Here is a 16,594-nt window from a genome sequence, read left to right as displayed (position 1 = left end):
TGGAAATGTTTTTTCAAAAGTCTCCCCAAGCACATCCAGTGATATCCACTGCAGAATGTCATTTTTAATATTGGCCTTTCTCTGAGTTTTCTGATTCTTTTATATGATCTCTACCATGGTAGAAGATGAGATATACAAGTTCTTAAACAAAAGAAATTCTCAAACTGTTGAAGCAAATGCCTACTGAGCCTCCACAGAGTGTTGAATCCATCTCCAGTTTTCATCTTAAACACTCAGACTCTCTGGGAGCATCTTCTATGTTGCTTACTTATTACCAATCTGTGTGAGTTGTGAGATATTCCATCTGTGTTTAAAAAATAAGCATAAGAGCATTTTTCATTTTTAACTTCTAATATTCGATTCATTATAATGTTTAAATTGGTTGCAATTTTCTTTTTATTTAGGCAGTGCATCACATTCCTTTGGAAACAGGTTGTGTATTCTTTCGGCCAATGTGCTCTTGAGAATGAAAGTCAAGTCTGGTTGATAATGAACACATATTGGGGGGGGGCAGGGAAAGGAGGATGTTGGTTGGCGGAAGCTCTGTTTTACACCGATAAAAGGAGCACTTGATTCATAGGAAGGGAACTGCTAACTGCTGTGGTTGCTGGCATGTTGTGGCGAGAGGGAAACAGCCCATACTATTAAAATACTTCACTTTTATATAATGCAATGTTATTATTTTCTAGTTTTAATCTTTTGGGTAAAAAAACACTGCTGATAATTTTAAAAAATAAGGTAAATACTTGATGAAACTCAAAAAAAGCTCCTGAAGAGAGATTATTAGCGATCAGTTTCCTCACATCATGCTTTTCCGGTGCAGACTTTATTATTTAGGATGTTTTCATGACAGAGTAGTGGTGTATATGTTTAATACCACTTACTTTTTGTAATAATCAATCCAGTTCTTTTTTAGGTAAACTGAATCAGTACCATATGCCATCCAGAAAACTTACAGTCATTATATACAGTAGGTATTTTGTTTCTGTTTATTCATTGTATGTGTTGATTCATCATTCAACTTTCAGACATCAGTCAGCTTTGCCAGTCATCGTCACCACTGTGATGCTTTTCAAACACAAAAGAATAAAAATAAGTTTAACTTTGCGGATGAGATGGCATGACAATATCAGGCGATATTTAACCTTTTAGTATGAGCTAGTTCAAGGCAGTATACAGTTTCCTCTCTGGTCAAGGCAATTTTGAAATCGTAGTGGCTAAATTTGTGCAAGCATACTGCAGTGTTGCAACATTTCATAGTTTCCCACAGTCCTCTTGTGAGCACGCATAAGAATAGTTGGTATCTCCTCACAATACACGTTCTGCAGTTAAATAATGGCTGGACATTATTTTCTTTTCAGTGATATTTGAAGCCCAAAAATATCCTACAGTAAGGCCAAACAATGATGTAATTTATGGAGTTAGATAGAGGGAAATCCCCATCAGCCTGTGTTTCCAAATGCTTCCCAGAAGTGGGAACTAAGATAATTGGAGTTGGTTAAATGTAGGAGGATACTGAAAAAAGATGTTGATGAGTACGAGCAAGCTAAAATGGCTTGTAAAACGAGAGATTTACCACTAAGTCCTACAAAAACAGCAACCACCTTTAGTCATTAGGTTTAATTACAGTAAGCTCTGCAGGGATGTGAACTCTAAAATAAACATCCTGACTTACACGTGTTTTTTTAAGAAGCTCATACGAGCTACTAAAGGCATTTACACGTTTGGATTTACGGTTTCAACCACAAATGAATTTTTTAAGTTCTATTGTGGTTAGTAATATTCATAGTTTTACACAGTAACAGGAGACAGTCCGAAATTACAGTAATAAAGTTAGTTAATAAAGAAGTGCTTGCAGACTCGCCTGTAGTTATAACACATTTGCCCTTTAAGTCGGAAAAGTCTGAACCGTTTAATGGCCCAAACGTAAAGCTAAACAATATATTAACCACATCGCTTTTGAGGCTGTTTGCTCTGCAGTGAACTGATCTTTGCCCTGCACGCACAACATACGGCACCGCGTCAGCCAATAGGAAAGAGACTCATTTACTGTACGTATTACGTAGCCTAATGCTGCTAGCCCGGTAGCTGGTTTGCTAACAGGAAAGAAGATGGATTCTCCCATACTGGTAATGTTAGCCCATTTATTCAGTTCTGACGATGTAAAAGCCACCAGCGTTATCTCATTAGTACTTCACATAAGTATTTACTAGCAAAATGTTTCTCGCGGTTTTGTTTTGTAGAGTCAGGCGAATAATCCCAGTGCTAACTACAGTAAACGGGTTGGCCGTTTTAGCTAAGGAGCTAGCATCTTTAAAGTTAGCTCGTATATGCGTTTGTTGATGATGTGGAACTGTCATGTCTCCTTCACGATTTGGTGATTTAGAAGTCTTTTAAATAACATTTAGAGTGATTTTGTGACGCCAGTCGACACCCAATTTATTCAATTTACTTGCACGTCCACCGTCGCCTTTTTGCTAGTTCATGTTTATTATTTAACATACGAGTTGCCACATTTTTAAAGAATTAAGGCGAATTCGTTCCTGGGTAGGATAAACAATGCCTAACGTGTGCTGTCTTCACAGGAACCGTCCTTATACACGGTCAAAGCTGTTCTCATTCTGGACAACGATGGAGACCGGCTTTACGCCAAGGTATGAATTTCAGACATCTGTGCCATCATGATACTTCATTATTATCAACGCCGGTGACATGCCAAATAGTGATCTTCTGCGAAACAGTGAATACTGGACAAAAATCACTGCTGATATTTAAACGCATGTAAATTAATTATTGGCCTATAATCTGTCAAACTCTTGTGAATGGTGTCAAGTTATTTTGAGACTGAAAGTAAATCGTCGTCACAAGGTAATTTACCTGTGGGCAAAATGTACCATTTGGACTACAGGCTGTTTACCAAAGTAAGCAATGATATTAAACATTAATAAACACTGGAAGTCACTGTTTGACACAACATGTTTCTGGAGCCAGAGCATATGATTGCTCCCCCACCAGTGATATTGGACTACAGTACTGTTAATCATGCAGTGCCAATGCCGTGGAAGCATGTATAGAAGCAGTAGTAATGTAACATTTACTTGAGTACTTTAGTTTAGGGTTTAAAGTATTTGTACTTAATTTAAGCATTTCTCTATCATGCTACTGCTCTTAATCTAATATATTTCCGATGCAATTATTAGAATTTCTACCCTTTATTTTTTAAGCTTTAGTTTGTAATTGTTTTGCAGGTTAATTGCATTAGTATAGATCAAGCGGGATTGCAATATATAGGTAATTAAAATCAATTGCTGGAACATTAAAGAGATACATATGAATGTCAATGGATCCATAATTATGATCAAGTGGTACATATATAATACTGTTAATGATTGTGAAAAGTGCTATTCAACATAATGAGTATGCTTACTTTATGTTTTATAAATATATTTTGATTATACAGTTCATGCAGTATAATCTACTTAATTATGATTATAAGTTTTACTTAATAAGAAGTCTAAATACCTTTTTTCACTTTGAAAAAGGATTATCCAACACAAAGGTATAATTAAAGTCTTGCATAGCACTACTTTATCCATAATAATTATGTTACAGGACACAGGGGTGCACATTAGTCTGAAAGTCACCCAATGTTTTGGGGGTTTTTTTTTGCCAATTTTCTGCACTAATTTTAATTCTGATTAAATATTCTGAGTTTGTGCGGAGGGGCCCACAGGAACTCGAAGAAAAATCATGGAAACACTCTTGCTCTGAAGTTAATTTGCAGTTAATAACCTTTTTAATTGTCACCTAAAAAACCCCCGCCAAAAAACAAAAACACTGCCTGATTCTGTAAATTCTCACATAGCTACATTAAACACAAAATTCAGTCCATAACAAATGCTGTATTTTTTTCCTGATTAAAAATTATGTGCTAAACAGCTCCCAGTTACTTTAGAAAAGTGTAAACCTTTAAAACATGTATGACTCACTATTGTCTCGTTTTCTCATTTTGGGTTGATTGTTTGCAAGAAAATGTCATCCTCTACCATCATCTAATAATAAAAATGAAAACTAGTGAAAAGGATGTAATTTTTAGACTAATATCTAAATGTGACTTAATTTCTAATTTCTGCAGTATTATGATGACACGTACCCGACAGTGAAGGAGCAGAAGGCATTTGAGAAGAACATATTCAACAAAACGCACAGAACAGACAGTAAGTCGTCTTTACACTGTTAAAAACAGTTACTTTGCCTCAATACATACCTAATATCGAGCATGGTTGTTTTTTATGCCTCTTTAGGTGAGATAGCACTACTTGAAGGCCTCACTGTCGTCTACAAGAGCAATATAGACCTTTTCTTTTACGTGATTGGAAGTTCACATGAAAATGAGGTAAGTTTAATGACCATAAAGTTTTGTAATGAATCTTTTTTAAGTAGGAGTTGAAACTTGCTTATGTTGTGCTGAGGAAAGTGACAGAACATGCCGAGTATGGATCCTGCCTCATCATCCAGTCTGGGATAGCCTGAGTAATGGTGTGAATCACGGTACATGAGCAAGTTTTGACTATTATTGTTTTGCACTTGGAACATTATAATTGCACTAAACCACATAAGAAGTTTTCACAAGTAAAGTCCAGAAAATTCCAGGTGAGTCCAGTGGAAACGCTGCCCTTTCTCACACGTGGCAGACAACTGGAAATAAACAGTCATTTGGTTCCTCATTATTGAAACATTTCTAAAACTACGCATGGAGAAAATGTTTTAGTTAACTTAAAAAAAAGGGAGGGGGGCTTTTGAAAAACACAGAAACTAACTGAAAAAATTGTGTTTGCTTACAAAGCTAACTAAATTAAACTTAAAAAAGTCAGCTTTACTCTTAAGGGTAGTCACATTTTATTTGTTAACTTATTAATATTGTAACATTAATAAGTTAACAACTTGTTAATATTACAATACAATAGCACTCTTTAAATCTTACCCAAAATAATAAATCTTACTCCTGAATAATAACATTATTATTATTATTATTATTATTATTATTATTATTATTATTATTATTATTATTAAATCTTTTAATTTTATTTATTTTTTATTAGTAAACTGATAAACAAACCTGAAGATTTACAAACCAAGAGAACTACATTAAATAGATTTGAATCTATTTAAATTGAATTGAAAATAAAAATGAAATGAAAAATAAAACTAATGAAAAATATAAAAGTTTAATAACTGACACAGACTTCAGTGTGTAACCTGGTGGGTAAAGATCGTCTGATGACGTGATATTTGCGTTCACTCGTGCGCGTCGCAGGGTAGAAAAGTTGAAGGCTACAGCACACGTGTGAGGCTGAGCCTTAATTTCCATCTTCATTCTGTAGTTCAGCTTTTGTTATATAGTAAATTATTGAATTTTAAGTTTTTCACTCCCTCCAACTTGGTGTCAGGATAACACCCCCCCTCCCCCCCCCCTCATATGTAACTTTGTATTTGTCTTACCGAATAGAATTTTAAAGCAAATTGTAGAAGCATATAATTTGCTATCATGATTTGGCTATAAGCTGCTTTTCAAATGTATTAGTAGTATTTTGTGTCCCTGTTTTTTCTCACACGATATATGCGACTCTAGCAAATATGTCCTAAGTAAACCAATATAAATAAAAAAAACTGTTGAACCTTTAGTGACGAATCAAGTGTTTTATCCTCAATAAAAAGTGGCTTTTATTTGTACACTGTTGTAATTTAAGAACTGCTTATATATTGCACCGATTCTGATGTGTTCTTTTGTTTTCAACAGCTCATGCTTATGGCTGTTCTAAATTGCCTTTTTGATTCGCTCAGTCAGATGTTGAGGTATGTTTTTGCAGCAGTTATTTACAAACATACAAACTTTTTTAAGGCACATTTTTTTTCACTAAAATTAACGTGTATATTTTTAACTGCAGAAAAAATGTTGAGAGGAGAGCTTTGTTGGAGAATATGGAGGGACTCTTCTTGGCTGTGGATGAAATTGTAGATGGAGGGTGAGTAAAACTAACCTGATAATTCTGATTCTTGTCAGTCATCTTTTAGAGTTTTACATCACTTTGTCTCCTGTGCATTTCCTGCAGGGTGATCTTAGAGAGCGACCCACAGCAGGTTGTGCATCGTGTGGCTCTTAGAGTAAGTTGCTCTCCTCTGAAACGTTCGGCCAATTTTGACATCGGTTGTTTGTGCTGCTAAAGTAATGTAATTGTTCTTGTAGGGTGATGATGTGCCTTTGACAGAGCAGACAGTCACCCAGGTGAGAAAAACATTCGAACTCTGATCTTCTCTCTCCCATAAAGTTTTAAGGCTCCATTAGTTTATTGACTGTTAAAACTAATTTCTTCAAAACCTGCAAATGCAAGGTCATTGCACTCATTCTCATCCATGCTCGCATTTTGCATTGTGTCATATGCACGTCAGGGTACATGACTACTCATTTGTTCAGTGGTGAGGTGGTAGGTAGCCAGCGGTGGTTCCTGTCTTTTAGCTCTTACATGAGTGTCTGTGTGTGTGAGCTCTTCTTGATTAATGCTGTCATTTAAGAGGCCTGAGACTGGCTACTACCACCCCTCCTTTGGCCATGATTAATAGCTGTGCCCAGTCCCCATGCTTTATGGTTATGATTCGGCTTTCCTTCAGTGGATTAAGATGATTAATGAGCTCTTGCATATTTTCCTTCATTCATATCACTTGCTCATCATTTTTTTCTCTCAGGATTTCAACTTTATTTTAATTGTGGTTACTTTATCTTCCTTGGTCATGCCACTTGTGTTTTTCTTTTACTTTTATTTGGTACCGTTTCTCCTAAGGGTAGCCGTTCTTTTCTGGGCCAGTAAAGTCGGACTTTAGTCAATGTGATCTCTGGTCAAGCTTGTGTTTTTTTCCACAGGTACTTCAGTCTGCCAAAGAACAGATCAAGTGGTCCCTTCTGCGATAAGAGTCATGGCTGCACCAGAATACCATTGAGCCACTATACAGCCAAGATTTCACAGCACTGATCTACATATTCCTTTTCCTCTGATTTCCACTCCTTCAGTTAACGCTGTGACAGTACTGACAGCTGGTTCCGTCACACTCCCAGGACTACTTGACAAAGTTTCATTTTCTGTTTTTTTCTTGCACAGGCGTGCATTGTTTAACATGCTCAATGTGGGGATAAGATGTGCTGTACATTCCAGTAATGGTTGTCCTGTTTTTATTTCTGTTATGGTTTTTATTTTCTTTTGTCTTCATCAAAGAAGCTGGTTGTTTATAAAAACAGTATACAGATGTAAGATGTTAATAAACACCATCATAGCTTGTGACAACATTCCACGTGTCTCCTTACAATAACAGTTGTGTCATTCAGGACTGCATCCTTCCACCTCCTCCACATTACTGTAAAACAATCCAGTCAGTTTCTGTCCCTTTCATTTACGTGGGTGTTGTGATTAAAGTATTATTGTAGTCATTAAGTTCTGTATGGGATCTTCCATCAGCAGATACAGTTAATAAATATCTGACACTGGCATGGGAAAAGCCATGATGTGTCCAAACACTACCTGTTTGTATGGTGTGGCTTTAATATTAGTTAGCACTCTGTTGCACATAGACTAAGAGTCGCGAACTGTTTAACATTCATAATTCTGTTATTTAAAAATATTCACACCTTCAAGTTTAGCTTGCTTTTAACAGCTTCTGCATTTCAGAGTTGAACATTTTAAGTGTTCTTTGTTCTTCAACGCCTAAATACATAACAGAAGCTCAAGGGCTCCATCTCCTGGCGTTGGCAACAAAGTGCACAAATACTGTGAACGGGAGGAGACTCATCCATGCAGGTCTGTTGTGGAACTTGCATAGTACTCGGTACTGTGACGTGAGAAGTTTTATGGAGAAACCCTTGATTCATTTCTTTACTACTGAGAGCTGCTATGTGCACCGTGAATTGTGTGCTCCCATGTATGTACCCCCCCACCACCTTCATATGCTGAGCTTGTGCTCATTTGAATGCAAATGAAGGAAACCCCCCAGAGAGGAATGGGTACGAGTATAGGCACTAGATCATATTGGTACCTGATGCATATTACAAGAAAATGATATATCTGCATTCTTCCAGCGAGGTATTCCCATATGTTCCAATTCTGATCTTTTCAAAGTACTCTTTGTGAGCAGAGATTTGTGTTGGCTGTGCTGAAAACCATGTGCTTATATCCATGTCTGATCCAAACCACGTTTGGTAGCAGGCCTTATTAGAGTCTCTTCTCTCCTCGTACTTTAGATTACATAAATTATCCTAAAGCCCGTTGCATGCTGTGACAGGTCTCAGGTCATCGAGCTACTGTTTGTAGGCTTTTTCACAAGCTGTCATATGTCAGAAGTTTGCCAATGTTTCTGTTCTGGATATCTAAGTAATTTTGCTCAGACATCAAAGTAAGAAACTGACAGAGCAAATGCTCTTGATGTAAAGGTGTCTGTGGCCTGGAGGAGTTTGCTGAAAGGATCACACACATTTGTGGTAATGTTGGAATCCAGAAGGTAAATTAGCGTTCCACCTTTGATTTGCCCCATGGAAAATTTTATACCTCCTCCTGTGGAAAAAAAAATCTCGTGAGAAAATAACCCAGAGAGTGTGAGAAGCAATTGTGATATTTGGATTAATTCAATGTTAGAAATAAAAAATATTTATGTTTCCTTAGCTCAAAAAAACGAAAGGAAAAAACACCTGAAACATATCAAAAATACTGTGTGTATTAGGCTTCGTGACAGCGGTTGTTAAAAAAACAACAGTGTGCGTGTGTTTTTGCCTGGATGCATGCATGTGTGTTGTCTTTACAAAACACAGAGTAGTGCAGTCAATGAAAACAGTTATTGGGTGTGAACTGTGGTCCCAGTGTCTTGACTTTGCCCCAGTTTGTTTCAGTCCTTGAATCTGTGGCTCTTTATAGCTGCACAGATCGACTGAATGGAGACCATGATGATGCTACTTGTGATTATTAAGCGTTTTACTGGATAAAAAGCAGTAAGAAAAGGAAAGGTAATCATTATAAATGGACTCCATTATTGCACCAGTTTACTGTTATCGCAGCGGTTTGGTGGTATAATGAGGACAGCTGATGTCTCTGTGTGTGGTTTCACTGAAGGAGGAGGAGGGGGTGGGGAGATGAAGGTTAAAGAGGATGAGGTTAGCTGAAGTAGACAGCAGTAAATGTAATTAGATGAAATCCCAGTGAGGGCACAATGCGGAAAAGAGAGGGTTAAACCAGATCCCCACCCAAGGTGCCCGTCCAGACCCTCACTCTTCATCTAGATAGCCCTGCAGCACCATCGGCAGCTCAGTGACGCGATTTCATCCACTAATTACAGTTGCACCATCATAAAAACCAGCAAGGTAATTTATATTAATTATATAGGAATGAGTATAACAGTTTGAAACGCCATGGCTTGACATGCTGTACATAACATGCAGTAAAATTGTCAGAGACGTGTGGGCTCAGAGCCTTGTAATTGATCAATGCATACAGTGAAAGAGTCGCTCAGCGTGTGTGTGTGTGTGAGTGACTTTCTGAATTAGAGTCTATAAATTATCATCATCTGTAAGCTTACAGACTCTTTATGTCATAGTCAATAGGCCCAAGCACCCATCCAATGGCTTGTCCTGCTAACCAGAAACAACACGGGGGAAAACAATGACAGCATGTTGGATGCAGTACAGTAAATGTATTAAAGGAAGTGCCATTATACTGTCTGAGCGGAGCAAAGGGCAAGACCAAATGATGTTGGATGACCCACTGTATTAAAATTAACAAGGCCATTTTACCTCTACTGCTTTCACATTTCCACCCAGTATATAAAATTACTAACATAATGATGCTGCTTTAGTGTTTTGAAATAAAATAATATGAAAGGAAATCACTCCCTCGCTGGCTCATTTTTCACATGCCTTCATTTCCAGTGTTTAAAATAATAACAAGAGACCATCAAAAATCTATAGCATCGCTGCAAAGGCAGCATTTAGAAATAGGTCATCGAAGGCTGCTCGAAGCACGTGCGGCTGCATGTGTGAATGCGTGCATGCAGAGAAGAGGAGGTATGGGCCCGGGCCTGCTCCCTTTGCCTCAGCAGCATTGTGGCAGCCTGGTGTGGTTTATGACCGCAGTTGCCCTCTCCGGGTCTGTTTATGGATTCCCATAGAACAGAGAATCATAGCCACTTCAAGGAAAGCCAGCCAAAAACAACACCTCCACCATTGCACTCTTGCCTGCTTTAGCCATAAGTCAGCCCACTATTTATGTTTCCCAAGGAAAAAAAAAAAGAGTTTTCATAGTAATGACATAAGATGACGGTAAATTCTGATGCTAATGTTTAATTTTTTTTTTTGTTGATGTAAAATAAAACTGTCACCACAAATGTGTCTGCTTTATTGGATGCTGTTACAACTGGGTGAAAAAATTGTGAGGTTTGTTAAGGGAAAGCTTTTTTTTCTTGGGGATGGAATGGCATTGCCTTTGCAGGACCGGTTACTTTATGATACCTGTAAGATTTATTACATGAAAATGTTCAACTTTGATAGGATAATGAAAGTGCACCACCAAGGGCATTGTTAATCGAGGAAATATTCCACCTGATGTGTTTTCCCTCTGTTGTTTTTCCCACAGTTCTCTTGTGCCAGAGCAGTGCATTACTCTTCTACTGAAAGCATGCTTCAGAAGAGTGATGGTGAAAATCCTCCGAAAATGCTGCCAGTGGCTGGATGCAGCAGGATTGCTGCGTCCAGCCAGCAATCGCATTGTGTTTCTTTGTTGCTGCACAACAAAAACTCAAAATCCTCAAGCACGGCTGTTCAAGTTTGTTGAGCGGCTGGGTCAACTCCGCCATCCTGTAAAGGTGCACAGCTGGCTCACATCTGGTAAGAGGATGTGCTCAACTGCCTCCTCCAGACCCTTGCAGGCAGGGTGCACTCTGGAGGACATGCTTCTGGTGATGCTGTGTCACACCAGTCAGAGGTTACTGGGTTACTGCGGCTAGCAAACAGTCAGCACTACATTTTGGTCCAAAAATGATGCAAAATTGTGCTAAAGAAGGAACATCAGTCATTTGCACTTGTCAACATCGGACTCCGGCATGCTGGCCGTAACGGTTTATGAGCGTTTCTGCTGGTGTTATTCAGCTCCCACCGCATCCGTCAAAGACTAAACATGGCTTACAGTTCATGTTTAGTCTTGTTTTGCATGGAAAAAAGAGGATCCTCTGGATAATCCACTCTCTTGTACTACAGTGTAAGTGTGTGAGTGTGCAGGAGCTCAAGAATGTAAAGAAAAAGCATTTTCTGTGGCATACCTCTAAACCCCCAGCTTGTTCCCTCCTCCCTCTGTCATCTACCCTTTCTCCCCTCCCTTCCCCGTGGATTCCCCAACCACACCACAACACCGTTAACAGAGCGGCCCTGACAGATTTACTGCCATCGTCTTTCCATTGGCCGCCAGCGTGACAGCTGAGATTTAATGCTGCCTTCTTATTGGCCGAGACCTGACAGGTTAATTTATAGGTGCACTGTGATTTGATGCCTCCTGCCTTTGAAGTGAGTTACAGCTCTGTCGCTTATAGGACACAGAAACGGTGTCAGGTTGCAATCGTAAAATCTTATCCCTGAAGGGAGGTGGCACTGGAGTATAATAGTCCTTACATCATAAGAGCAGAGGAGACTTTCTTGTGAGCACAGAAGGAAGAACAGAGAAATGTGTGGTATGGTTAAAAAAAAGACCACTAAATTTCTATTGAAAATGATTTACATAGATCACGAAGCAATATACTTAAAGGGATAGTTCACTCCAAAATGAAACTACACATTTTACCTTTGCCGTGTACTGTTTTGTTGTGAGTCGGCCTGGTTCTGGGTGTAGATTTCTCTGCTTTCTCTGGAATATGAATGCTAAACTAAACTAAATACCTCTGTGTTCAAATTCCAATAAAATACATTTGAAAAGAAACCCAGCAGCGGTGATCCAAGAGTCCTGGCAGGGAATAGAAAGAGACAGCATATTTCTCCCATAATGGCGTCTCTTCATTGTTAAATCAGAATCAAATTTACAATCCTTCTCCTCATAAACAAGGTCTTGAATAATCAGGCCCCATCTTATCTTAAGACCTCATAATACCACATCAACCCCAGTAGAGCATTTCACCCTCAGACTCCTGGCTTACTTGTGGTTCCTGGATATTTAAAAGCAGAATGGGAGGGTTGTCTGTTTGTTTGGGTTTTCTCTGTATTATTGTAGCATCTTTACCCTACAACATAATGCACCTTGAGGCCCCTTTTATTATGATTTATACTTTATTAGTATAATTAAATTGAATTGAATGTAATGGAACTGAATTCCACTGCGTCTCTTTCTGTGCTTAGGCTGCTGCCCTCATGAACTGGCCAAAGATAAGCGCAACAAAAGATATGGATGGATGAACTGTGTCTCTTTCTAGAAATATAGATCTAGTTAGTCAAAAAAAAACAAAAACATCTTGCTGTGAGCATTTACTTTTCTACCAAAATACACCCATCAACCGCATGACTCTGCTGACAGAAGGGTGCGTCGACTCGTGGTTAGAGGCTGTGACACCATGACAGGATGTAAACATTGATGGGTGTCCCCCTCAGCTTAGCTGTAATGTTAGAAAGCTGCATGCTACTTTGCGAGTTGCTACTATTTGGGTTTCTTTTGAGTAACTGGATCAGGATTTCTATTAGTGCTTTGAGCAAGGCGAGTGCCCTCTGGTTGTGTTATATTAAAAACAAAGGCAGCCATCTCTATAACTGGTATGTCCCAAACTGGGCTGCTAACAGGTAAACTGTTCGTTTAATCTTCCTGCCTCTGATTTGATGTTTTCCTACCTGAATATGCATAAAAAACCAAATATGGAATAAATAAACTTATTTCTCACCTCATTTGTTTAAGCTGTTTTCTTTCTACTCTCATTAGACATCTCTCACATCCAATAATGAGCAGATTTTCAGGTGACTCAGGGGTCAGAAGATCATAACTGATGGAATAAATCACTATATCGCTAAGCTGATCGCCAGCAGCAAACTGCCAAAGTCACTTTGGAGTCTGACTACTATATCTGCTCGCTGCAGCCCCAGTGTTCGTGCAACACCGTCATCTATCTGCAGCCTATCTCTTCATCAGCCTGACAGTCAATCCTGACAAGATCAAGAAGACTGAGAATGTGGCCCTGTAACAGCCTTGACCCACGGAAATCTCTTAAGGGTAAATAGCATGGCTGCCCCTGCTCCGTCTATCAACCTCTAGTGAATTCATGCACCGTTTCCCTTGGAAATCAAATCCCTCTCTTTACTCTCTCACTTCACACTTGAGGATGTCTGCTCAAGTGGAAAATTGTTGGAAAATAAAGAGACTGAGGAAAGCCCTGGTTTTGCCTTGTCAAGTGGGATTGCATAATTTCATAAAAGACCTTCTGTTGAACTCGATAACTTGGGGTTACACAGCATGCCCTCTGACATTGTGCCATGTCAGTGAAAGAAAACAGGCTTTACATCTTTAAAGAGACATGATCCCTCTGAACTCAGAGGAGTGATGGATTGTTTGAATGTGTGTTGGAAGGGGTTGAGACAAATATACCTGTATAGAGTTAACAACAAGGTCTTTTCTGTAGGATCATGTTATTTGTGTCTGTTCTGTAATATATACATATGTAAAAGGCTTCTTTTATCAAGTCTACACTTTGGAGTTCATGGAAACGGTTCGGTTGAAGCTTAGCATCTTGATAACCTCACACTACAGAATCTCCCATGTGTTTCTGGTCTTTGGAACATAAAGTTAATGGCTTATCAATATCTTTCCTCAGGGCAGTGATCGCCAAGGATCTCTGAAACTGAAATATGTTTTTACAGCAAAGAAAACAGTGATCTTGAGTGAGAGAGACAACATAATATACACTACACCCCCCCAAAGTCTGAGGCTATACCAAAGCACAGCAGTGGATTGAGTTGCCACTGTTCACGATGTCAAAAGATCACCAGAATTGTCATTAGTCATTGTGAGGGAGACATGGACATTTGTACCAATTTTCATGGCAATCTATCAAAGCAGTTGTTTAGACCTTTCAATCAAATCTGTAAACGTCTCGAGCAAGTTTTAGAAAAGAATTCCAGGTGATAACCGTAGTGGTGTTAGAAAGAGCATATTTTCAGATTCATTTTTATTTATCTTTCTGATTCTTGTTAATGCATTTGGCCATTTTACATTGTTTCATTTCATGTCATGACCTATAATGCTGCCACGTCTGCTCCTCGGCAGAGCTAAACCATTTTAACTGCTTAGAGAGGAATAAGAGAAGGATGCTGTTGTTACTCTGGGAAGGATGACATGATAGACAAAGCTAGTAGTGTTTTTCTCTACGGTCAACAATGACTAGCAACCAAAAGCTTTCACATAATGTAATAGTTACATACCACAGACTCTCTGGTGTGAGAAGATTGAAGGCCTCTCGTGTTAGGCAGGCCACCTGCTGGACCTGCTGCAAGGAGTGAAGGAGAGATGGTAAATCATGAAATTGGAGGGTTTTTTGCCTTTGGAGAAACGAGGCAGGCATTTGGCAAAAAAAAGGGAAAAAAGGGGGAAAACCCAACTGTAAAAAGACTGAAAGGCATTTCTTCATTTCTTGGCATTGAGCAGCATACAGGGCGCCCTATATGCTGCTCAATGTATGAGATCATGTATAAGTTGCTATGAGTGTCATTTCGCCCCAGTTCAATACATCTTCATTGTTGTTGAAATATCAAGTTATTAGTCATGCTATTAGCCAATGCTAGCAAGCTTCTTTAGCAAGATGCATCCAAAAAATCTATATAATGCAACGACACTCATATTTGCTAATAAAACACTACAGTTTCCCTCAGCAAACCGTAAACACAAACTTTTTAAGCAGTCTACGCTCCACACCAGCCGCGCTCATTTTCAGATAAACGATATTAAAGGAAAAGGGTTGTTTTCCTTTAGACTTCCACACGACTGGAAGTCTTTTTGCAAACAAAGATATCCCGACAGAGCAACATTTGACCTTTTCTTTGAAAGCACTGTAGCAGATGACCAACATCAGCAGCACATACTGTAGGATATCTGTTATATTCTTGTTGAAACCAGCGGACGCTTTGCTCTCTTCATCTTTCATTTGATGTGTCCTGGCAGTACTGGACGAGCCTGCCAAGTAGGAACTCAGACATAAGTTGTGACTTAACCCTTTTTTGTCAGAGTGGACATTTTTGACTTGACAGGGAAGTTTTGATTAGAAGCCTTAAAAACACGTTTCATGTGTCCCAGTAAGACACCAGGACCACTAAGACGAGGCTGGTAAATGAAACTCATATAACTGCCAGGCAGTCGAACTGTTTTCATTAACCCCACATCCAGTTTCTCTTATTTAATTAATTGCATATTGCAATGAGGGAATTTAGAAAATTCAGCTCTCAACTTCTGACCGTTCCCGGGGTTCATTTTCACGTATGAATATTCATGATTCGGATCTATCATCGCACACATGGGCTGAATACAAACTTTTCCCTCGTTACCCGTCAGACGGGTGAAAGCTTTCGCTCCTCTTCTCCTCTGTGTTGTATTTTGAGTACTGGGAATGATGTGCCGAGGCTAATTAATCTTGTTGAGTTGCACTAATTAAAAAAGAGTTGGCAGCCATCTAAATATGGGACAATATGAAGCATGACATGACTGAACGTTCCCATTAGAGAGATCATTTTGAAGTGGGCAGACAACCCCTTTTTAACTTTCACAAGTTACTAGACTTTGTTAACGGTGAGAGTCATGCACTGGCACCCTATGGACGCCGCTACACCAACTTTGCGTACTTTTGGAAGCCATTTTGTCCATAAGATGGCTGCCTTTGACTAAAAATGTTCGTTTAATTCAGCAATTCTTTATTTCTGCCCCCGCTGAAGTTCTCATTTTGGTGCAGGATGCCTTTTGGTTATAACATAAACCAAGAATCGGCTGCATAAATAATTTATTCTTGAATAATAGCTCCTGGTATTAGAGAATATTACAATATTTGGTAATCATTAATAAGTAATGCATTCACACTTTCTTTGCTCGTTGTTTGACAAGAACTTTAGATTAATGTCAGACTCTGTCATGTAATATCAAATAATAACTGAGCGAGTGTGATAAGTCAAATTGATGTTTTTACTCTCAAATGCATGAGAAAGGCCGGTGCACCAACAGAGTCATGAATTATTGTAATTTAAAGGTCTTTTTTAGTCGTTCTTTACATTTCTGCCGTGGCCCCGTGCTTCTGCGCGAACGTTTTAGGACGTGTTCACTGAGGTGTCACAGAAAATGGGAGTAACCTGGGCAAAGGGATTGAAATTTTAATGATGAGCAGCAGCACCGCACGCTGACGGTCATGGTACGCCTCAGACAGCTTAAATATCAGTGCTAATTAACGCAGAGAGGTGGGCTGTCACACGCATGATGGATGTTCGTAGGGGGCAGATCGTTGCTTTCAACCAACCAGCGATTCCTTTATTAATCAAAGCCTGAGATGAAAAGGCTCTCCCACA

At 39.0% G+C, this 16,594-nt stretch overlaps 1 protein-coding gene across 1 annotated transcript; it reads left to right on the top strand.

Moving 5' to 3' along the window:
* The first annotated feature begins 1,997 nt into the window (after positions 1–1,997).
* Positions 1,998–7,570, top strand: copz1 (COPI coat complex subunit zeta 1). Its single transcript, XM_005914712.3, has 9 exons — positions 1,998–2,129; positions 2,586–2,654; positions 4,136–4,217; positions 4,305–4,396; positions 5,801–5,856; positions 5,949–6,026; positions 6,114–6,165; positions 6,248–6,286; positions 6,920–7,570. The coding sequence occupies exons 1-9, from the start codon at positions 2,112–2,114 to the stop codon at positions 6,965–6,967; spliced, it is 534 nt and encodes a 177-aa protein (XP_005914774.1). The 5' UTR covers positions 1,998–2,111; the 3' UTR covers positions 6,968–7,570.
* Positions 7,571–16,594: the final 9,024 nt, after the last annotated feature.

This window comes from Haplochromis burtoni, unplaced genomic scaffold (genome assembly GCF_018398535.1).
Source record: "Haplochromis burtoni strain Fernald_Lab_line unplaced genomic scaffold, NCSU_Asbu1 Contig_9, whole genome shotgun sequence".
NCBI classification, from domain to species: domain Eukaryota; kingdom Metazoa; phylum Chordata; class Actinopteri; order Cichliformes; family Cichlidae; genus Haplochromis; species Haplochromis burtoni.
This window is presented reverse-complemented; position numbering and strand designations above follow the sequence as displayed.

Excerpts from the sequence above, each read along its gene's own strand:
- copz1 (XM_005914712.3), top strand. Across the intron at positions 6,166-6,247 it reads TGCATCGTGTGGCTCTTAGA|GGTGATGATGTGCCTTTGAC; the intron begins GTAAGTTGCTCT and ends TTGTTCTTGTAG. Across the intron at positions 6,287-6,919 it reads CAGAGCAGACAGTCACCCAG|GTACTTCAGTCTGCCAAAGA; the intron begins GTGAGAAAAACA and ends TTTTTTCCACAG.